A 25,767-nucleotide genomic window follows, 5' to 3' on the forward strand; every position below is an offset into this window, starting at 1 on the left:
ATGCATGATGATGATAATGATAATCGTGTGTATATTGATGAAGAATACAGCCTGCATATCAAAAATGCTACAACAGGTGAATTATTTAGTTAAAAAAAATTAATAAGTATGATCAGTGGTAAACATATGAACAAAAAGAGATAAGGTTAATGCAAACTTTTGCAAGTTCGCACAAAGATTGATATTGGTAAAAAGAAAGAATTGACCATCTTTTCAGGTGTAAGTTTATGTTGTACGCATTCCATTAGAAAATTGTATTTAACCCTGTAACCTCTGTGCAGTTGTTTGATCTTCATTCCTGTGAGGCTAGTAAAAAGGCATTTGTCTTGTTTAAAGCTATATAATGTACAAAAAGTGTATCCTACTGTGTAAACATATGTTGAGGTGGATAGAGGCGACGAAATTTTTAAAGTCAGTGTGTGATTTTCACAATTTTCATCAATTAAGTTGTTAAATACATGATTTTTTTATTAGTTGTTATTGGCTTTGAACTAGCTGCCAGTAACTGCGAATACGCTCAGATCTGTATATAGTGTCCTTTTTGTTGTTAGGGATGAGGGATAGATAAATACCCTGCAATTTCCAGTCTGTGTTTTTGTTGTAAGGGATGAGGGATAGATAAATACCCTGCCATGTCCAGTCTGTGTTTTTGTTGTTAGGGATGAGGGATAGATAAATAAATACCCTGCCATGTCCTTGCTGTGTTTTTGTTGTTAGGGATGAGGGATGGATAAATACCCTGCCATGTCCGGTCTGTGTTTTTGTTGTTAGGGATGAGGGATGGATAAATACCCTGCCATGTCCGGTCTGTGTTTTTGTTGTTAGGGATGAGGGATGGATAAATACCCTGCCATGTCCGGTCTGTGTTTTTGTTGTTAGGGATGAGGGATAGATAAATACCCTGCCATGTCCAGTCTGTGTTTTTGTTTGTTTGTTCTACTTTGTATCGACTTGATGAGTTAACAGAGGCGGATTTAGAGGGGGCCCCTTTTCTGGGAAAAATTGGTTGATTATATAGGATGATATAGGGATGAGGGATGGATAAATACCCTGCCATGTCCGGTCTGTGTTTTTGTTGTTAGGGATGAGGGATGGATAAATACCCTGCCATGTCCGGTCTGTGTTTTTGTTGTTAGGGATGAGGGATAGATAAATACCCTGCCATGTCCAGTCTGTGTTTTTGTTGTTAGGGATGAGGGATGGATAAATATCCTGCCATGTCCTTGTTGTGTTTTTGTTGTTAGGGATGAGGGATGGATAAATACCCTGCCATGTCCGGTCTGTGTTTTTGTTGTTAGGGATGAGGGATAGATAAATACCCTGCCATGTCCAGTCTGTGTTTTTGTTTGTTTGTTCTACTTTGTATCGACTTGATGAGTTAACAGAGGCGGATTTAGAGGGGGGCCCCTTTTCTGGGAAAATTGGTTGATTATATAGAGAATCACTGAAGCATGACCGGAGCGGGCCCCCTCTTTGGTAGTCAGTGGGCCTCCACGTATGAAAATTTCTGGATCCGCCACTGGTTAAGCCTTTTTCAACTGATTATTATAGTTTGTTCTTATGTTGTGCTGTTTCACCACTGTCCCAGGTTAGGGGGTTGAGCGCTCACAAACATGTTTAACCCCGCTACATTCTTTATGTGCCTGTCCCAAGTCAGGAGCCTGTAGTCCAGTGATTGTCGTTGGTTCATGTCGGTCATATTTGTTTTTCGTAAATTGTTTTGTTATAAATTAGGCCGGTAGTTTTCTCACATGAATTGTTTCATATTTTTTTATGTCGGGTCCTTTTATTGCCGACTATACGGTATGAGATTTTCTCTTTGTTGAAGGCCGTACGGTTGCCTATAATATCTTACATCCACCTTTTTTGAATTTTGGTGAATAGTTGTCTCATTGGCAATCATTCTTCATCTCCTTATTTTTATAAAGATGATGATTGTTGGATGGACTAATGCCATGGCGTTGTAATTTTGTCATCGGGATCTAATCCGACTCCCACGGTCTAAGCGGTAAAACTCTGATCTGAAAGGTAAAATCGATGTTTTTTATTACTATGATTGTGGCCTCCACCTAATACATATAGGAATACATTTTTAAACTAATCACAAGCTAAATTGCATACAATCCTGGTACATAATTTTATAACAGTATTGTGGTCTCCAAGTTCAAATGACGTTGAAGGAAAACTCCTCTTGGGTGAGTGAATGTGAATATTTAATGTTATATTTATATGTTATAAGTTTTATTATAAAGGATAACCTACGCATGTTTTGCATTGATTCTTAGGAAAACTACCAAATAATACATAATTTGATATTTGTTTTAGCGGATAGAGGGACATACTTTTGTCACGATATGAAAACCAGGGATGTTTATGTGAAAAAATATCTTGATGTTAGTATGTTGCAAAAGTTTTTCTTCAGTAAGGACAGATTTCGGGTCTTCTTCCATTTGGAAGGTAAGTGTTTATTTTTTTTAATAAAATCTATGGACGAAAGAAACATCCTCTTTAGAGGAAGTAAGAAGAACTAGAAAACCTAAAATTATATAAACTATAATAATATTCATTAACTTTTATCTGTAGAAGCAGTCAGACTATCAAATTATAATATTTCAAAACTTGAACAAATCTAATAACCAATATTAAGGAATAAAATGATTTTTTGTTAACATATTCATGTATAGAGTAAGTTCCAAGGTAAACACGTTTCAGCTGCTCGTAAACTTTGAATCTTTGAATTCAAGTCTGTGGCAAAAAGGCAAAATCAAACGTACCTCAATTATATATATGTTTAAAACTGTGTGTTGACTTTTTTTTTTATGTCGTTTGTCTATTTACAACGTTATGTTGCAGTCTCGATGACATTGGCTCCACTTCTCTTCTCATTCATTCTCATATCTTCAAATGATTTTATTACATAAGGTATTCTCGATTATTATACATGTACGTGCGTTCTTTACGATTTACTTGCCTTATATATATATATATATATATAGAAGTCTATAAAAAGGACCAACCAGCAAATTTACTATGTACCGGATCGTCTAGAATAGACGATACTGTGCAGATAAGGAAAAAAATTATATAAGTCTAGAGATTTGCACAACGATACTAATATAAGATGGTATTATACGAAGATGTTGTTAATAAATCGTGTTGACAAATATTTCGGCTTAACAAATAGCCTTCTTCGGTGTCAATTATTTTAACAATACTGATAATATGTATAAAAATAGCTCAATAATACAGGCAAGTTTTGGTCTATTGATTTAATCCAAAATCCTGAACATCATAATATAAAACAAAACTCAATACTCAAATATACGTGACTGTGTATATTTACAACCCAAAATGAGTGAAAAATAAAACTTAGTATTTTTTATTGATGCCGTTTGGATGATGTACATTTAGTTCCTTTATCCAAAAGCTTTCCCGAACCTGTCGCTGGGCATCACTCCAGTAAATGTTCTGTTCAATCACTAGGATCTTCATGCGGTTAAAGTCATCAAGTGTGTGACCAGACTGTCTGAAATGCTGAGAAACTGGGAGAAGTGGCTTCTTAGAGATATCACTCCTATGGCCATTGAGGCGTTTGTGGAAAGGCTGCTTTGACTCACCAACATATTGGAGGCCACAAACCGAACATTCTAGAATGTAAATAACATTCATACTTTTGCAGTTAACATTGCAAAATATCTTATAGTTATTTTCGGTTGCCTTACTGTGAAAAGTTGATGAGTGATGCATCTGTAGGCAGCATTTGCAGCGTTTTTCATCACACGAACGACATTCTCCAGAAGTACTTCTATTATCAGACACTTCAGCCCGCACCAGCAGGTTACGCAGACTATTGGGTTGCCTAAAAGCTATCATGGGAGGCTCGGGAAAAATCTTGGATAGTTTGGAATTCTTTTCAACTGTTTTCCAATGCTCACGAATGACACCGAAGCTGTTTTTGAGAGATGGGTGGTAAGTAAGAACACATGGAGTCCTTTTATTTTTCTTTTTATATTTGTATTCTAACAGTTTACTCCTTGGAATAGTTTCCGCTTTCTGAAAGCCTTTTTGGATAGTTTTGTGTTTGTAGCCCCTTCTCTTCAAGCGGGTTTCGAGTTGACGTAGTTGTTTTTTAGTTGTTTCTGAGTTGGAACATATTCGCTTGACTCTGAGTGCCTGACTGTACGGGATGCTCTTAGTACAATGAGCAGGATGGCAACTTTTAGGGGACAGATATTGGTGAGTGTCAGTAGGCTTAGAATATAGATCAGTGGATATGATGCCATCTGTGAGTGAGCTGGAGGTATCGAGGAAGGTGATTTTGGATTTAGATTTCTCATGAGTAAATTTGATACCTTGACAATTTTGCCAGAAGTCTACGCATTAAGGAATATTTCGCGTCGAAGGAGAACAACAACAGATGCTCGGATAGCGACTCAGAAATTTCAGAATACGAAAACAACTACAAATTTATAAAAAAGAGTACTTGGATCCCTAAACCGAGCAAAAATGCCACCTTGGAATCATTTATTGACAATTTTAAGTCGGACATTATAAGAAATACTAGAAATAACAATAAACCTTTTGACAATCTTACCAATGAAGAACGAACTGCACTGAAAAACTTACGATCTAACGACAATATCGTCATTAAACCTGCAGACAAAGGCAGTGCAGTGGTTGTCATGGATAAATCTGCCTATATTCAAGAGGCTGAACGACAACTTGGCGATGCAAGGTTCTACCAAAAACTAGACTCTGATCCTACAACATCTTTTAGCAGAGAAATAACTGATAGTTTGGTAGAAATGCACAACGATGGTTTCATCGATGAAAAGACTCTAGAATATTTGCAACCAGAAAATCCAAAACCGGGCAGATTTTATCTTTTACCTAAAATTCATAAGGCCAATAACCCAGGAAGACCTATAGTTTCAGCGAACGGTCATCCGACGGAAAAAATATCGGAATTCGTTGACTTCCATCTTCGTCAACATGTTGAGGACTTACCATCTCAATTCAAAGATACTACCGATTATCTTAGAAAATTGCAGGCCTTAAATCCACTCCCCTCCGACACGACACTTGTCTCTATGGACGTCACCTCCCTCTACACGAATATTCCACATGCAGATGGCATTGATGCATGTAAAGAAGTTTGGAATTCCCGACCAGTGAAATATCCACCTACTGAATGCCTGGTCAAAATGCTCACGCTGGTACTCAAAAACAACAACTTCACTTTTGATGGAGATCATTATCTGCAAGTTAATGGAACTGCTATGGGCACCAAAATGGCTCCATCATATGCCAACATATTTATGGGCAAATTAGAAAAACAACTCCTTGAATCTTCCATCGAAAAACCGCTTTCCTGGTTTAGATTTATAGATGATGTGGATATGAAATGGAATAAAAGTGACGAGGATTTAGATACACTCATCACTCATGCCAACAACATACATCCAAGTATCAAATTTACTCATGAGAAATCTAAATCCAAAATCACCTTCCTCGATACCTCCAGCTCACTCACAGATGGCATCATATCCACTGATCTATATTCTAAGCCTACTGACACTCACCAATATCTGTCCCCTAAAAGTTGCCATCCTGCTCATTGTACTAAGAGCATCCCGTACAGTCAGGCACTCAGAGTCAAGCGAATATGTTCCAACTCCAACAACTAAAAAACAACTACGTCAACTCGAAACCCGCTTGAAGAGAAGGGGCTACAAACACAAAACTATCCAAAAAGGCTTTCAGAAAGCGGAAACTATTCCAAGGAGTAAACTGTTAGAATACAAATATAAAAAGAAAAATAAAAGGACTCCATGTGTTCTTACTTACCACCCATCTCTCAAAAACAGCTTCGGTGTCATTCGTGAGCATTGGAAAACAGTTGAAAAGAATTCCAAACTATCCAAGATTTTTCCCGAGCCTCCCATGATAGCTTTTAGGCAACCCAATAGTCTGCGTAACCTGCTGGTGCGGGCTGAAGTGTCTGATAATAGAAGTACTTCTGGAGAATGTCGTTCGTGTGATGAAAAACGCTGCAAATGCTGCCTACAGATGCATCACTCATCAACTTTTCACAGTAAGGCAACCGAAAATAACTATAAGATATTTTGCAATGTTAACTGCAAAAGTATGAATGTTATTTACATTCTAGAATGTTCGGTTTGTGGCCTCCAATATGTTGGTGAGTCAAAGCAGCCTTTCCACAAACGCCTCAATGGCCATAGGAGTGATATCTCTAAGAAGCCACTTCTCCCAGTTTCTCAGCATTTCAGACAGTCTGGTCACACACTTGATGACTTTAACCGCATGAAGATCCTAGTGATTGAACAGAACATTTACTGGAGTGATGCCCAGCGACAGGTTCGGGAAAGCTTTTGGATAAAGGAACTAAATGTACATCATCCAAACGGCATCAATAAAAAATACTAAGTTTTATTTTTCACTCATTTTGGGTTGTAAATATACACAGTCACGTATATTTGAGTATTGAGTTTTGTTTTATATTATGATGTTCAGGATTTTGGATTAAATCAATAGACCAAAACTTACCTGTATTATTGAGCTATTTTTATACATATTATCAGTATTGTTAAAATAATTGACACCGAAGAAGGCTATTTGTTAAGCCGAAATATTTGTCAACACGATTTATTAACAACATCTTCGTATAATACCATCTTATATTAGTATCGTTGTGCAAATCTCTAGACTTATATATATATATATATATATATATATATATATATATAAACAAGTCTAAATTGAAAACAACGTTCAAACCTATGATTGCGTTGGATAAAAACCGCAATTTTTATACGTGTGCATGCAAAACAAATTTCTTGATAGAGGGGTCTAAATACAGCACAAACAACATTTTCCAAAAGACCAAAAAAGTGAAAAAGTATATTTTAACAAAACGCATTTGACTAACAGGTCGAACAACAGATGTTCTAAAACCCTGCTGACTGCCATTGGCGATTGGCAAATAAACGGATCACAAGATGTTACAAAATGGATCTATATATATAAAGTATGAATAATAGACAACGATAAATCTTACGGGGCGATGGATCATATTATAATTATGATATCCTTCATCAGTAAGATATCAAATGGTTCTTATCTTGACATGTGGTAGTCACACTGTAATAGTAATCTTGATCGTTATACAAATTATCACGAATCAATACGCTGGTAAATTTTTTCAATATTGATGTTTGGGAGGAGGAATAAATTCCTTAAAACTGTAAGAGTCCTGTACTGAAGCCTGAGTTACTGGAAACAAGTGATGGTAGGGACTCATTCTATGTTTTGTCATTAATGCCCTCTGGGAAAACTGTCCTTAACTTCCTTATCCAAAAATTTTCCCGACCAAGTCTATCGACCCTTGACCAACCCTCGTTGTGGTCTATGATAGTGATGGTAAGGTTTTTGAGATCACCTTGGGCGTGCCAAGGTGATCTCAAATGACGACTTACCGGGAGGTCGGGCTTGCAGGTGTAGTCACTTCGATGACCATTCAAGCGTTTGTTGAATGGTTGTTCTGTCTCGCCATGATACTGCATGCCACATCGACATTGAAGAAGGTATAAAACAATGAATCAGGGTTTTGCAAGTTACATTGCAATACATATAGTGTTTACGGACCCAGTAGAGTGGCAAGTATATGTTTGAGTGTTCAGTATTTGTTAGCAAGTCAGACATCGTCTGTTACCACACGACTTGCACCATCCTGCAGTTGAAGAGCTTGTATTAGAGGAAACATCAGCTCTCACAAATAAGTCTTTCAGACTTGCTGTTCTCCGAAAAGCTAAGACAGGAGGTTTGGGAAAAATCTTGGATAATTTTGGATGTTTGGCAATAATCTGCCAATTGGCACGGATCAAACGGGAGAGGTTAGTAAAGGCGTGATTGCATGTCAAAACAAACGGAACTGTTTCGCTTCGCCTTTTCTGTTTGTTCTGTAATAGGTCATTACGGCTGTTATTGTTAGCACGCGCAAACCCCTTATCTATGTCCCATTTCTTAAAATCTCGTTTGTCAAAAATCCGCGAAGTTCCTGTAACCGTTTAGTGACAGCCTCCTCAGAGCTGCAAATCCGTTTTACTCTGAGAGCTTGACTGTACGGGATACTTTTTGTACAGTGTTTGGGGTGATAGCTTTGGGGAGAAAGGTACTGATGTTTATTTGTAGGTTTACATACAGTAGAGGTCTGTTGATATGACACCGTCCTTTATAGATGTAGTTGTGTCCAAGAAAGATATTTTAGAGTCGGAAATTTCATATGTGAATTTAATTGACTGGTGGGCGTTGTTTACATGTTTGATAAAATCATACAGTTTTTTTTGTGATTCAATCCATTTCATGTCAACATCATCGATGAAATCGAACCAAGACAGAGGTTTAAATAAAGATGTTGAAATGATTTGTGTCTCGTTTATCTGAAGGTAATGTTCACCATTGAAGTTGAAATTGTTGCTTTTCAGAACCAGAGTAAGCAGCTGGACAAATCATTCGGTGGGTGGTTCTAAAGTGTTTCGCGAGTCCCATATTTCCTTGCACGATTTTATTCTGTCATCATGATGTATATTGGTATACAATGAGGTGACATCCAAAGTGACAAGGAGAGTTTCCGGAGGAAGAGGGTTCATGGATTCCATTTTACGAAGGTAATCTGTGATGTCTTGAATATGAGAAGTAAGATTTTCTACATGAGATCTTAAATGAAAGTCTACAAATTCCTAGATTTTCTCAGTCGGGTGACCGTTTGCGGATACAATGGGTCTACCAAGGTTGTTAACCTTGTGTATTTTGGGAAGAAGGTACAATCGACCAGGCTTGGCGTTCTCTAGTTTTAAATATCCGATTGTATCCTCATCTATGTGACCGTCATTGTGCATGGTTTGTAACGCAGTTTAGTATTATTATTAAAATTATTACTGCGTTACAAACCAAAGGAGATACTGTATTTGATTTGAGTACAGTGTTTTGCTTTTACTCAAGTTATTTTAGTTACTTGTGAATATCCGGTTGGCCAGATTGTTACAAGGGAGACATTTGTTTTGTGTACAGTATTTTGCTCTAGTTATTTGAGTTACCTGTGAATATCCTTTTGATTCCAATCAATCGTTTAGTTATACAGGAAACAGATATTCCAGTAAGGAAGGGTAGGTATATGTTTAACTCATATTATTTATATTTAGATGTTGATTTTGCGGCTTTACCTTGTTATTTTTTATCATTATTTATGTTTAATGTTTTAACTTATTTATTTTTACCTTATTTATGTAATATATGAATTTATATAAGTCAACATTGTCGACTCAGTAAGAATGATATGTCCGGGTGTGATGAACTGTATTCCTGCAGAATGCTACCTTGAGAACTAGCACGTTAAAAATACATCTAAGGATGTCGGTCTAGTGCAATCAGGGTTAATATGCATGTCACATTAACATGATATAGTCCTATTGTCTGCTCTATGGTCGGGTTGTTGTCTCTTTGACACATTCCCCATTTCCATTCTCAATTTTACTGATAATAAAGTAATATGCATATATATATACTATATGCTACAAGACGTTAAACATCAATACATCAACCCATCATAAACGATATTTTATTTTAATTCCAGCACCAAATAACACAATCATTTTCTGGGTTTTTAAGTTTTAAAGTTTGTTGTGTTTATTTTCTCTCTGTGTGAATGCACCGAAGGACAAACTATTCTTTTTTCTACCAAATCAAATATCGGTACTGTTGTCCCAATGTTCCAAATCATAGATAAAAAAACTTGCTTTCCGTTGTTCAAAATAAACAATAACAAGTATGGATACTGTTGTCCCAAATCATAAATAACAAGCATGGATACCGTTGTGCCAAATCATAAATAACAAGCATGGATACCGTTGTGCCAAATCATAAATAACAAGCAAGGATCCTGTTGTGCCAAATCAAAAATGACAAGAATGACTACTGTTGTCCCAAATCATAAATAACAAGCATGACTACTGTTGTCCCAAATCATAAATAACAAGCATGGATACCGTTGTGCCAAATCATAAATAATAAGTAAGGATCCCGTTGTGCCAAATCAAAAATGACAAGAATGACTACTGTTGTCCCAAATCATAAATAACAAGCATGACTACTGTTGTCCCAAATCATAGATAACAAGAATTACTACTGTTGTCCCAAATAATAAATAACAAGCATGACTACTGTTGTCCCAAATCAGAAATAACAAGCAAGGATACAGTTGTGCCAAATCATAAATAACAAGCAAGGATCCCATTGTGCCAAATCAAAAATAACAAGCATGGCTACCGTTGTCCCAAATCAGAAATAACAAGCAAGGATACCGTTGTGCCAAATAAAAAATAACAAGCATGTCTACCGTTGTCCCAAATCATAAATAAAAGCAAGGATACCGTTGTGCCAAATCAGAAATAACAAGCATGGCTACCGTTGTCCCAAATCAGAAATAACAAGCATGACTACTGTTGTCCCAAATCAGAAATAACAAACATGACTACTGTTGTCCCAAATCAGAAATAACAAGCATGGATACCATTGTACCAAATCAGATATAACAAGCTTATTATACCGTTGAGCTAAATCAGAAATAGCATGCATTTATATACCGTTGTGCCAAATCAGAAATAACAAGCATGGCTACCGTTGTCCCAAATCATTAATAACAAGCAAGGATACCGTTGTGCCAAATCAAAAATAACAAGCATGGCTACCGTTGTCCCAAATCATGAATAACAAGCAAGGATACCGTTATGCCAAATCAAAAATAACAAGCATGGCTACCGTTGTCCCAAATCAGAAATAACAAACATGTTTACCGTTGTCCTAAATCAGAAATAATAAGCATTACTATCGTCGTCCCAAATCAGAAATAATAAGCATTACTATCGTCGTTCCAAATCAGAAATAATTAGCATTGATATCGTCGTCCCAAATCAGAAATAACAAGCATTGATATCGTCGTCCCTAATCATAAATAGTAAGCATTGATATCGTCGTCCCAAATCAGAAATAACAAGCATTGATATCGTCGTCCCAAATCAGAAACAACAAGCATTGATATCGTCGTCCCAAATCAGAAACAACAAGCATGAATTATGTTGTTCTCAATAAACTCATCATAGATACCAGGATTAAAATGTTGTACGCCAGACGCGCATTTCGTCTACTAAAGACTCATTAGTGACGCGTGAGTAAAAAAAGTTAAAAAGACCAAATAAAGTACTAAGTTGAAGAGCATTGAGGATCCAAAATTCAAAAAGGTTTTATCAAATACAGCTAAGGTAATCTATTCCTGGGGTAGACCAAATGAGACATAATAAACATGGACAGCTTTGTCCCACACATTGTCCCAAATCTAAAATAACAAACGGGACCTTTTATAGATATAAGAAGATGTGGTATGAGTGCCAATGAGACAACTATAGCTTGATATGCAGTATGGGTTTCGTTCGTTGTTGAAGGCTGTACGATGACCTATACTTGCTAATATCTACGTCATTTAGATAGTTGTTTCATTGGTAATCATACCACATATCACTACTTCATATGGATAATGTTGTACCAAATCAGAAGTATTAAATCAAAATGGATACCGTTGTTCCACCTTGAAAATTTAATACAAGAGTGAACACGATGAAATGTCTCGCCTGTTCTTCTTATGATTGAATTTATGTTTAAAGTCTGTAAAATGAAGGTTTTACTACGAGTATAACACAAACTTAACATTGTCAATGATCCATGAAAATTGAGTCACGGTCAAATGAACTATGCCAGATAGACATGTACACCTGGCAATCATTGGCAAAATATACAGCAGTAAAAAGGATATGCGTTAATTTTGAGCTATCAATTTAAGTATTAAAAGAAGATATGGTATGATTGCCAATGAGACAACCCTCCACAAGAGACCAAATGACACAGAAATTAACAACTATATGTCACCGTACGGCCTCCAACAATAAGCAAAGCCCATACCTCATAGTCAGCTATAAAAGGCCCCGAAATGACTAATGTAAAACAATTCAAACGAGAAAACTAACGGCCTAATTTATGTACAAAATAATGAACGAAAAACAAATATGTAACACAGCAACAAACGATAACCACTGAATTACAGGTTCCTGACTTGGAACAGGCACATACAGAATGTGGCGGGGTTAAACTTGTTTGAATGCGCCAACCCTCCCCTAACATGGGACAGTGGTGTAACAATACAACATAAGAACAAATTATAAAAATCTGTTGAAAAAGGCTTAACTCATCAGGTGGATACAAATAGAAAATTAATACATCTAACAAAAACACAAAGTGGACGTGGACGGGAACTTGCATTTCCTAACAACAAAAAGACACTAAGTACAGATCTTAGGGTACTTGCAGTTACTGACAGCTAGTTCAAAGTCAATAGACGTCATAAACAGTCAGAGAGAAAACATGACCTTGTACAATGCCAAGATACAGGTATCGACAGATTGTAGAGCCATGAATGTGCATATGTATATAACAATAATATTTAGTTTGAATTTGATTTACTGATAACAAAATCAATATTAATACCAATAAAAACGATATTTAAAGATCTAATTACAGTGTTGAATTGGTAACCTTTTCGAATAGGTTTATTTAAAGGATCGATATGTTACCCGGATCGTTTCAAAATTTCCGGGCTCGGAAAACAACATCTCCGTAAAAATGAGGATGTGCTATACCGTTTGAAATAAATTTTCTACAGATAAAACCAAATTTCAAAACCAAATCTCTTTATATCTATGGAAGAATTTAGTAAAGGTTTTAAGTAATTTGTGGTAACGAAATCCCTGACTTAATAATTTACCAGTAATACATAGATAACATTCATTAAAATTCGAAACGTCACAACAGACTCGGGCATAGCGAACGAGATGTGATACATAAACACCGTAAGTTGGTGCCAAAGGAGCATCACCATCCAAAAAAGGAAAATTAAGAATAGGGAACGAAAAATCGTCCCTTTTGTCGTAAATTTTAGTGTAGAGTTTCCCTTGTAAAACTGAAATATCTAAATCTAGGAAAGGACAATTATTACCGTTTATATTTGAAGCATTTAAATGCTAGATGATTATTTAAGTATTTCTTAAGTTCTTTGAAAGACAAAAAATAGGGTCCAATGAAAAACAAATCAACATTTTTGGAGATAAGAAAACGAAAAAAAAAACATTGAAATAACTTTTTATACTTTGTCGGGGAAAGTGCAGTGTACACAAAGTCGAGAATGTGACGACTAAAACTGCATGTGTATTGACAACGAGTTATGTGAACCGTCTCATTAGTCGTATTAAACTATAAAAGATATATATTTAATTTTAGTTGACGCTAAAGGCTTACTATTCAGTAAACCTTTGCCGGAACAAGTATGTAAGTATCTTCGTGTTAAACCTCTTCCAGAACAGGTTTGTAAGTATCTTCGTGCTAAACCTCTCACTGAACAGGTTTGTAAGTACCTTCGTGTTAAACCTCTTCCAGAACAGGTTTGTAAGTATCTTTGTGTTAACCCTCTTCCAGAACAGGTTTGTAAGTATCTTTTTGTTAAACCTCTTCCAGAACAGGTTTGTAAGTATCTTCGTGTTAAACCTCTTCCAGAACAGGTTTTTAAGTATCTTCGTGTTAAACCTCTTTCAGAACAGGTTTGTAAGTATCTTCGTGTTAAACCTCTTCCAGAACAGGTTTGTAAGTATCTTCGTGTTAAACCTCTTCCAGAACAGGTTTGTAAGTATCTTCGTGCTAAACCTCTTACTGAACAGGTTTGTAAGTATCTTCGTGTTAAACCTCTTTCAGAACAGGTTTGCAAGTATCTTCGTGTTAAACCTCTTCCAGAACAGGTTTGTAAGTATCTTCGTGCTAAACCTCTTCCTGAACAGGTTTGTAAGTATCTTCGTGCTAAACCTCTTGCTGAACAGGTTTGTAAATACATGTATCTTTATGTTAAACCTCTTCCAGAACAGGTTTGTAAGTATCTTCGTGCTAAACCTCTTACTGAACAGGTTTGTAAATATCTTCGTGTTAAACCTCTTCCAGAACAGGTTTGTAAGTATCTTCGTGTTAAACCTCTTTCAGAACAGGTTTGTAAGTATCTTCGTGTTAAACCTCTTCCAAAACAGGTTTGTTATTATCTTCGTGTTAAACCTCTTCCAGAACAGGTTTGTAAGTATCTTCGTGCTAAACCTCTCACTGAACAGGTTTGTAAGTATCTTCGTGTTAAACCTCTTCCAGAACAGGTTTGTAAGTATCTTCGTGCTAAACCTCTCACTGAACAGGTTTGTAAGTATCTTCGTGTTAAACCTCTGACTGAACAGGTTTGTAAGTATCTTCGTGCTAAACCTCTTACTGAACAGGTTTGTAAATACATGTATCTTTATGTTAAACCTCTTCCAGAACAGGTTTGTTAGTATCTTCGTGCTAAACCTCTTACTGAACAGGTTTGTAAATATCTTCGTGTTAAACTTCTTCCAGAACAGGTTTGTAAGTATCTTTATGTTAAACCTCTTCCAGAACGATTATGTAAGAATCTTTGTATAAAACCTCTTCCAGAACGATTTTGTGAGTACAACAAAATGTATTTTTATGTTAAACCATTTTCCAGAACAAGTTTATGAGTTGTTAAACCTTTTCCAGAACAAATTTATGAGTATCTTTACGGTAAACCTTTTAGAGAACAAGTTTATGAGTATCTTTATGTAAAACCTTTTAGAGAACAAGCTTATGAGTATCTTTATGTTAAACCTTTTAGAGAACAAGTTTATGAGTATCTTTATGTTTAACCTTTTAGAGAACAAGCTTATGAGTATCTTTATGTTAAACCTTTTAGAGAACAAGTTTATGAGTATCTTTATGTTAAACCTTTTAGAGAACAAGTTTATGAGTATCTTTATGTTACTTAAACTGATCAAAGAGATTCCTTCTAAACTAATTAAACAAATGTTGAATGTATTTAGAAATAAAGAAAGTAGGGGATTCTTGTGCTAAAACATTTAATGGAACTATTTGAAAATCAGAAAATCAGAAATCAATTATCTACAGAAATCTTCTAAAAGTATACTATGGAATACATACATAACAAATCAAAGACCTGTAACATATAATAAATTTTATTCATAGCAAAACAGGACAATCTTGTTTATTATACAAGCTGGGGTGATTGGACGCCATGTAGTGTTTGTGGCGCAGAAGGCGAGCGCAAAAGACGAGGTATGTTGGAATACGTACACGATACCTTATAGAATGTAGTTTTCAGAATGAAAAATGTGTTTTTCGAAATTAATCTGAAACTATCGTAGAGATATTATTACTAAACCATGTTTCTTGTAAAAGGTGGGTGCAAATTAACCAAAAATATGTGAATAAAACAAGATGTGGGTTAATACGTTAATGAGACAACAAACAAACAAAGCAACAAAAAAAACCCCGAAACTTTGATATATGCACATGCCAAAGTGTATTTCTTGTCGTGGATGCTGGTATCAAATCCGAAAGGATAAATAGTTGAAAGTACACTATATATTGTTGTTATGTTGTTCGGATCATTTGTTGGATAGGTTTTTACATATACAAATGGCAGTCCAATCTGGTCAGATGATAGATGCAAGAAAGTTTGTTTTTGCCTTTTTTAGTATTTGTACATTAAAGAGATAAAGGTCATAATTTATTTATGTTCGGGTCAGCAATGTAGATAACCATCATATAACAAGACAAAACACGCATGTTTTTATTTTTTTGCGTTTTTTACAGGAACATGCATGGCCAGACTATACAGTGCAAGAAAGATGATAAGTAATTTTGAACAGTTATATTACATTTTACATTCGTACAAAGCAGGGTTACCATGTAGATCCTCGCTGTTTGAAAGATATTATTATAGTATGTCCAAACACCGTGATCGTCCAGATGAGATGGAATATAAATCGTGTCATGTGCATTGTTGGAGTGGTAAGTAAACAAGTAATACGTTATTTAGTTTGGTGCAGAAATATATTATTAAAAGTAAACGTTTTAACCCTTGATGTTAATGCTTCATCATTCAATAGAAACCCAAGCATTTCACACCGTATAGATTACAATAATTCATGTTTATTTATTTTTTTTAATTTTTTTTTTTTTTTTCTCATTAATTTTTTTTTTTTTCTTCTTCTTCTTCTTCTTTCACCTTTTTTCATATTGATATATTTATTACAGAGCATGCCAGTATTTATATTTATGTATTGTCCAATAAGTGTATTATTTTTTGTAAAAGGAGACAGATTTGTAAAAGCAAATTGCTTGTTTCTGAATCCTTAATATTATTTCATTTGTATAATATCGTTTAATGTTGATTTATCTGAATAAATATTGTTTAAACCAAGTAATACGTATGGATGTAACCGTATTGGTAGGCACGTAGATCGCCGCAATGAAGGTCTGATATCCGGCTGAGGTGGCTTGGGGTAAGAATGTATCAGTTGTGTCTGGGTAGGTAGAGTGAATTCTTGCGGACTTCTACACATACCTCTACCTTGTGAATCAGCGTATCAGTCTACTTCCTGCAGAATACTTACTAACTTGTGAATCAGCGTGACGGTCTTCTACCTGCAGAATACTTAATAACCTGTGAATCAGCGTGACGGTCTTCTTCCTGCAGAATACTTACAATCTTGTGAATCAGCGTGACGGTCTACTTCCTGCGGACCACTTACTGTAACAGATACTACTACCTTGTCGGAATCAGTATGTCGGTCTGCTATCTGTGGACTACTAACTATCTTGTGAATCAGCGTGTCGGTCTACTTCCTGTGGACTACCAGCAGATACTACTACCTTTTGAATCAGCTTGCATTTAAAAAATGACGTATTTAAACTCGGGAAAGTTCTTGCATATTTCCAAAGCAAGAGCTACAGGCATGTTTACTAGTCATTTCAGTTAAAATACAAACCACTTCAGTAAAAAAACATCTTAAGATGGTCTGACGATTCAAAGTTCTCACCGTCCTCTTTAGCGGCAGTATCTAACCAACAGTTGTTATGTATCATAATTATGTACCGGTGTGGTATCGCTATATGTATTATAATTATGTACCGGTGTGGTATCGCTATATGTATTATAATTATGTACCGGTGTGGTATCGCTATATGTATTATAATTATGTACCGGTGTGGTATCGCTATATGTATTATAATTATGTACTGGTGTGGTATCGCTATATGTATTATAATTATGTTCTGGTGTGAAATCGCTACATATCACTTGATTATAAAAAGGAATGTTTTATATTTTACTGCATAGGTGGTGGTGCTGGGAAAAAATTTGCATCAGTCAAACTCGACAAAATAGAATTTCAAAACGTTATGAAAAAATGTAAGTAATATAGTATATATAGTTTATCAAGATCGTATAAAATGATTCAATTGACATATACTGAGCTAAAAGAAATAGCAACATTTATATGTGAATTGAAAAAAAAACTTGGAATTAAAAAAATCAAACGTTGCGGAAAGAACTTTTATAATAGAGTTCTTGTCGGGTGTATTTTCTTTGTTACAATAATTTATTTACTTTAATGTTTAAAAGTGTAGTTTATTTTTTTTAAATTTGAAATTGAAAATATATTGCTAATTCTTTTTTACTCGGTGTTTAGTTTGGCTATGTAAAATTATCGAGATTTAGTAAAAATGAAGGAATAGACTTGAGAAGTAAAAAGAATTTGGAAATTTTATGTTTAGACGAAGTTTTTAAAGTTTGAGTTTAATTCAATGTTAAAAAAAATCGACATCAATATCCTTTACATCATAAGCGGCTTTTACATAGTTTATTATGTAGAATTGGATTATTTTTACTTTATATTTACAGTTCCAGAGACAACAGTTATTGCTACAGAAGGAGACAGAGTTGATTTAATTTGTCCGGGGTATATATGATTAAACACAAAGTTTCTATTCATATTTGTCGTCGATAAATTGATTTTCATTTCATCTTTTATCATATTCTTGTGAGAATTTCATATATTATGAATTATTTAAACAAAAATGACAAAAGTAACTTTCGAATTATGTTTCGGTTTAAGAATTAAAGAAGAATACCAGAAGGTGGTGAGTAACTTAAAGGAATAGTCAAACGGTTTATAGCAATGAACCATCCCTACGGCACGTCTATAGGTGCAATGAACCATCCCTACGGCACGTCTATAGGCGCAATGAACCATCCATACGGCACGTCTATAGGTTCAATGAACCATCCCTACGGCACGTCTATAGGTCCAATGAACCATCCCTACGGCACGTCTATAGTTCCAATGAACCATCCCTATGGTACGTCTATAGGTCCAATGAACCATCCCTACGGCACGTCTATAGGTGCAATGAACCATCCCTACGGCACGTCTATAGGTGTAATGAACCATCCCTACGGTACGTCTATAGATACAATGAACCATCCCTACGGCACGTCTATAGGTCCAATGAACCATCCCTACGGCACGTCTATAGGTCCAATGAACCATCCCTACGGCACGTCTATAGGTCCAATGAACCATCCCTACGGCACGTCTATAGGTGTAATGAACCATCCCTACGGTACGTCTATAGATACAATGAACCATCCCTACGGCACGTCTATAGGTGTAATGAACCATCTGTACGGTACGTCTATAGGTGCAATGAACCATCCCTACGGCACGTCTATAGGTCCAATGAACCATCCATGCGGCACGTCTATAGGTGTAATGAACCATCCCTACGGTACGTCTATAGATGCAATGAACCATCCCTACGGCACGTCTTTAGGTGCAATGAACCATCCCTACGGCACGTCTATAGGTCCAATGAACCATTCCTACGGCACGTCTATAGGTGCAATACCACCATATCACATCACACTCATTATATCTTGGGTGTTTTAAGGCACTATTGTTTTTTTTTATTTGGAGTTTCAGTAAAATATTTAAGAAACACGGTTTCAACTAGTTACTATTTTTTTTTGTATACATAAAAAGAAAGTGGAGTACTTTCCTTGTTGAACTCCAGCGAAGGTTATTTATTTCTATGCAATGCAAGTTGTTTAAAATTGTCACCCTATTACTGCTTATGCTGGTAAGGACGTAACTTTATTCAGGCAAAGTATTTCTGTATGTATAATAGTAAAATCAGCACATTTTGTTTAAAACGGGTTATTAAACATGAGGAAAAGAGGAAAGCATTAATTAGCTGCGTCGGATAGAAATCGACCTTATGGAAATGAATATCAATACATCTGTTAACCCATTTCGGTTTGAAAAAATCTCTACTTAAAGTCTGTAACTGTTTGAAAATTGAGTTGATACAAGAACCCTTTAAAATAGACAAAAAATCATCTTTTATCTTGTATTTTAAAGTTCCAAAATCAATCAAAGTCTCATACATGTACATTGCACTTGCGCTTGCATAAGGTCGATTTCTATCAATTTTGTAAGTATTACATCATAAGTTACAGAGTGCATAGCAATAGACCATCCGAAACACATCTATAGGTCACACGCTCCATATCAATATAACATCCAACAACATGTCTATAGGTCATACAGTTCACAGCTATGGAGAAGTTTTCGCATGCTATTGTAATCATCTTTAACTGAAGTCTTGAGAAAAAAATCAAGAGATTCACCAACATATAATTCATGTTTATGTATTTGAAGTATATATATTAAGCTAGTGGCGGATATAAATAATTCTTTTATCTTGAATAGTTGTATAACATGTATAACAAATGGTGCAACTAAAAACGCACAATAACAATCAAACCGCATAAAAATGTTAACACTATATATATAGCAGAAGGTCTGGACGGGGGTCCTTCATTTCAGTCTGTATTCTTTTTTTTTATGACATTTTTATCTATTCTTTATACGTTTTGTCCATAATTCTCTTTTCTTTATAATTTAACACTTCCGGCATTATTCTCTATTCCGGGCTGTATTTTTCGGTACATTTTTTTCTACTAGTATTCTTTATATGTTTTGCCATTATTCTCTATTCTGTAAACCCCCATCCACACCCTCATAGCATAGAAATATCTTCGACAACTTGGCGATGATATATCTTTTTCGAGATTTTTCGTCAGCACCATAAAGAAGAATGTGAGGAGCATACGATTAAAAAAAAAAAAGATCTGATCAAAAAGTATGCCGATAAGTGAAATAAACATGTACAAATAACCTTCTGGAGCTCATTAGGTAGTTCCTGTCTCATATTACACAAAATAACAGGATTATGAATGTTTTTGATACCATGATCACGTCGACATCTATGACGTTGATTCATCTTTGGACTGTTCTGTTTAAAACAAGTTGATGTTCACATTAAACAGCATAATACTGTGATTGGTATCTATCTTAATTTATTCTGACCTCATATTCTGTCACTTTCATCTGCAATCTGATTGGGTGTAAAATATGTTATTATACTTCATGTCAAAATGCCAGATTCTGATTGGTTAATACGAGGGAGACAATTTACTCTATCCTATGGTAAATACTCTATTACCCTTGACGGAGACGCTTGATCAAGTGTGCGCTTTATTAAATACGTATGGTTGTTATGTACAAGACGTCATAGTTTATTACTTTGAATTTGAAATTTAATAGACAGTAATAACAGAATATTCAATATTATAAATTAAATAGCACATATCTGAGAGGGTGATAGAGCAGATTGCTACCCCTCGAAAAGACATTGTCAACCTTGACTTCGCCACAGTTGACAATGTTTTCTCGGGGTAACAATCTGCTCTATCACCCTCTCAGCTATGTGTTATTTATATATTACCACAATTAATGCATCTGTAATTAGTATGACTTTTAACCGACCGCATTCGATTTCAGACGTTCACATTCCTATGTTAACCATTTAGTTAAATGAGGTAGTAGATCATCTCAGTTAACCAAGTAAGACTGATTTCAGTCGATCATTTCATAATATGAACAAATAAAACCGACTGTAATCGATTGCTATTGATTAATGAAATCTACATCAAACTTAAGAGACTCATATATACAGCTCATCACTTGTCTAGGACGATTGAAATATTTTCCTCTCATTGTTTTATATAAGGAGATGTGGTAGGATTGTTGATGAGACAACTTTTCACCAGCAACCGATTTTTTTACCTGCCTTTTTTTATTAGCAATTTATAAATCTTGTGATCTTTAATACTTGTTTCAGGTCGTCGATAGACACTCTTGTGTATTGGATAAAAGGAACAAAATATATGTCGTCATTAAAATTACGTGAGGAGACGTCGGACAGAGTAGACATTGATGCATATAATGTTTTTGTTATACACACTTCACTGATGGAAGATTCCCGCTCATACACATGCGCTTATGCTGGCAGAACACGAATGATTTTCCATTTGAAAGGTATTTTTTCATCAGAATTTGGAGAAGATTTAGTTAAATATAATAGGAATGAATAAACATGTGGAAATAAAACCGATACTCCAGAGTTGACATAAGTATCATAAATAGTATGTGACAAATTCTTCGATCAAAGCTATGGACAGTGGTGCAGAATGTTTTTGCTTTACACTTTTACCATACAGGTCAGTATACAGCCTTAACAAAAGACACGTGTCTATAGGTCTCTATAGAATATGCTAAGCTCTAAAACGTAGCGAGTCCATAAAAGTTCTGAATAAATTTAGCAGATCCAATAAAAAGATCTGCCATCAACATTCAATTCTCAAAAAAAAACAAAACAGAGACATCAATATTATGGCATACGACAACTACTGATGATGAGGTGGGATAGGCACATGCATATGTGGCGGAGTTATTAAAACTAGTATCTTGTGATCCCAACCTTCCCTCTTTCCCATCTTAATCAACGGACTAACAAAACGTATATGAGAGACCTACAATAAAAGTCAGTATAGAAAAGGCGCTTCACTCTTTTAAAGCTGAAAACAGTAATTCTGTTCATTGACAAATTACTTTTTGATTTATACATTTAAAATACTGAATACTTGAACATACTTTTTTCTTTCAGTTCTCCCACCTCCTGGCTTGCGTAAGTAATAAAAGAAAAAAAATAAGTCTGAATAAGTGCGTCACAGTACTTCGTTTATATCATTGCTATGAATGGTATTAGCCAAAAAAAGTGCATTTACTAAAAATAGCTAATAATAGGTGACTGAGTTGTACATCGAGTGTTATCATGATAACTAGTTCAATAGTTTTATCGATTTCACCTAGATTCGACAAAGTTGTGCAGTGTTACCGTGGCGACTAGTTAAATTGCTTTGGTTATTTTACTTTTTTACAATATTTATATAAATGCTTCTAGTGGTATTGAGTTGATAAAAATCTGACCAGAAATGACCACACGATAATTTTTGGAAGGGTGTGGTTTTAAATGAAATAATATAGCAGAGAAACGTAAGGAACGAATACCTTAATTCAAAACTTATTAAAAGGATGAAGAGCTGATAAAGCATGAAGGACACAATTAAAGCCATAGCCGGGCAAGGAATCAGAGCTTTGCATAAGGGAGACAATTATAGCCATAGCCGGGCAAGGAATCAGAGCTTTGCATAAGGGAGATGTATTCCTTAATTTGAAATAATTTCTAAAATTAATACTTTCACCATCTGTACACATATGGTCGTTAAGTTAGAAACCATTTAGAAAATCACTTCAAAAATGTAGAAAATTGAAAATTTATACTAGTTTGTCAGTCTTCAATTTACTAATGTACCCTATTAATTGTTATATCTGTCGGCATTGTGTGTTGTAATTATTGTTGACTTGTGTTAAATTTGCCACGATAACTTCTCTCACAGTTTTTATAACATCTTTATATTTTAGCTCCATGGGTTGAACACCTTCTGTATTTGTGCTATAGTTTTACGGTGGATTTTTGGGTGTTTGTGATTTTTCTCGCGGTACGACATAAACACCGCCTTGTTGCACACACGACAAAGAGGTTTAAACCACAACGCTATGAGGATGCAAATAACAATGAAGAAGTACAGAATATGCATCCTGAGAACGAGGCTCTGTTGCCGCGTGACTTTGATAAATATTTGCCTGAGAACGAGGTTATGTTGGCAAATGACTTTGATGAATTTTCGACTGAGAACGAGGTTGTGTTGGCAAGTGACTTTGATGAATTTTCGACTGAGAACGAGGTTTTGGTGGCAAGTGACTTTGGTGAATATTCGACTGAGAACGAGGTTGTGTTGGCAAGTGACTTTGATGAATATTCAGAATATGAAGAAGAGGATTTGATGCCAAATAATAAATACAATAATACATATCAGGACAAAAAATATATTTGACAATACTGAATTTAGTAAAAACATTTTAAATATAAAAACTTTGCTTCATAAAATTAACAGTCTTCGATTTACTCTAAACAATAGAAAGAATTGTAGAAATAAATTAGAATGAGTTTTGTTTAAAAAATACCAGTTCTTAGAAAATATTTTCCTTGCCTTGCTTGATGAAAAACAAGATTGTCCTGGATATATGAATATACTATTTTTGTATATTAGCTTTTCATGATCTCCCCCTTTTTTACATATATACCTTGTTTCCCTTAAAAGAGGTAATTTCAGCTCCCCAGTTGTGAACTTTCCATTTCTGTGTAGCAACATTCAAACAGCGGCTTCATATGGAGTAAATATATTTTGTATCTCCCAGTTGATACGATATTCCAGAGTTTGCAATTCCTATCATGATTTCCTTGATAGAGGGTTGCTGCCAACAATGATACTATTAAACCAAAAGTTCCAAGAGGTGAAGTAGAAATTTTCCTTTCTACGCCACAACGAGTTGGTTGACCGTTATGAAATATCCGTTTCAAATTACGACACATATGTTACAATTGTCGTAACCATAATCCCGTCCTTTTGTTTTCTTATGTGACCTACTGACTTACTACCAGGTTTGTACTATCATGAGTATCACGACGGATGCAACATGTTGAGCATGACCTGCTAACGCTGCCGGAGCACATGAGATCAGCTCCGGCTGTTGGTGGGTTTTATGTTGCTCAGTCTTTAGGTTTCTATGTTGTGTTTTGTGTACTGTGCATTGTTTGTCTTTTTGTCGTTTTTCGTTTTTCCAATGGCATTGTCAGCTCGGTATCTTTGGTCTCTCTTTGAATTGTGAGTTAAAGAAAGACGGGCAACTGACGATATTGGAATAGACTAAATAAAAGTATTAGTCCATAAACACGATAAAGCGCTACATAGGAAAGGAAAAATTGAACCACCCTCCGAAACAGGGCGTGAACACAGGTGCTCCGGTGGTTATTATTATGTGTTATAAAAGTATTTTTATTTCGTATATGGTGAGGTGAAGATAACGTAATTTGTAACCCATGTTAAAATGTTAACTTCTGTCAAATCATTGTTTTATATTTGTTATCATTGTCTTTATTTTAACTGGATAATTATTTTTGTTGATATATTTATTTTCAATCGATTAATTTCCCTGGCTTTCAATTCTAGTAACCTCAAATTAAAATACTAATCCTTCTGGCAAGAATATTATTGTTTTTAAATATTCAACTAAAGGCTTGCTCTGATTAATGGGGCTTAAACAGTCAGCACAATACCTAATTTAAGATATCAACCTTTTATTTTACAACTTGATTATTTTCTGAACAAAAATATACATATGTAATTATGATAACTTTTTCATTGATCTTTTCGTGTTTAAAACATGTTCGGTATGTACTTCCTTGAAAGAAACACTGGGTTATTCTTCAAGTTTGAATGATTATTACTGTAATTTGTTGTTGGTACCTTGCAGTAGTATTTACACGACATGTTAAAGAAAAAAGATCTGTATTGTATTTCATACTATATATAATTCAGTGATATCACTTACTGGCTTTCAAGAAACCATAACATTTTTCTCACCAAGTAAGAACATATTTTTAAATTGAAGCAAATCCTGATCGAGAATAGTTTCCACTAAGTCAATTCCCTATTATGATAGAACTTCATTTGGTTATGAAATAATACAGTTCAAGAAACCGGTGACACTCATCGCCGATAATAGAAGAATCGATGTAGTGATGCCAGGGGCGGTAACCCCATTATCTCCGACTGACACAGTTTGTCCGGCACAGCTGCATTTACTTTTCATTTCGATTCTTGGGATGTTTGTGCATTCACTTCGGTTTCTGTCGGAGAAACACGTGACGTTGTTTGAATAGTTTTGTGATTCAAAACTTGCATCGTTCGAACAAATAGGACACCTGTCGACGATAGCTCCTACGGGCTTTATCCAAGTCTGCAATCCGCAAACTTTAGATATTTCCACAAGGTTGTCAACAGTTACGTGAAATGCAACACTAGTTATGGGAACATGTTCATCCCACTGAAAGGTGTGGTTACCAATTCTCCTAAGTCCGACCATTATCAAATCCCCTTGTTTATATGAACCGGCTGTACCGGAACACTTCGAAACCGGAAACACAGAAAATATAGTGATATTTTCAAAAACGTGATAACCATCAGATTTTAATACACAATGAACTTCCAAATTAGTGTTTATACTTTCGAATATTGTCATATTACTTACTTCACGACCTATAACCACAACCTGTGAGTAAGACAGCATTTGTTTCATATCCAACATAATCCAATCTTCTACTTTACACGACTCAACTGACAAGTCATTTTTACAGAAAATAAAACAAATTACAAACACAAAATATCTT

General features: G+C 35.2%; 1 protein-coding gene across 1 annotated transcript; it reads left to right on the forward strand.

Annotated features, from left to right (window-relative positions):
* LOC127706731 (uncharacterized) lies at positions 1-25,009 on the forward strand. Its single transcript, XM_052211388.1, has 8 exons — positions 1-76; positions 15,190-15,279; positions 17,348-17,419; positions 17,912-17,969; positions 21,256-21,452; positions 22,081-22,101; positions 22,899-23,348; positions 24,990-25,009. The coding sequence occupies exons 1-8, from the start codon at positions 1-3 to the stop codon at positions 25,007-25,009; spliced, it is 984 nt and encodes a 327-aa protein (XP_052067348.1).
* The last annotated feature ends 758 nt before the right edge of the window (positions 25,010-25,767 follow it).

Source organism: Mytilus californianus, unplaced genomic scaffold (genome assembly GCF_021869535.1).
Source record: "Mytilus californianus isolate M0D057914Y unplaced genomic scaffold, xbMytCali1.0.p SCAF_6, whole genome shotgun sequence".
NCBI lineage: Eukaryota > Metazoa > Mollusca > Bivalvia > Mytilida > Mytilidae > Mytilus > Mytilus californianus.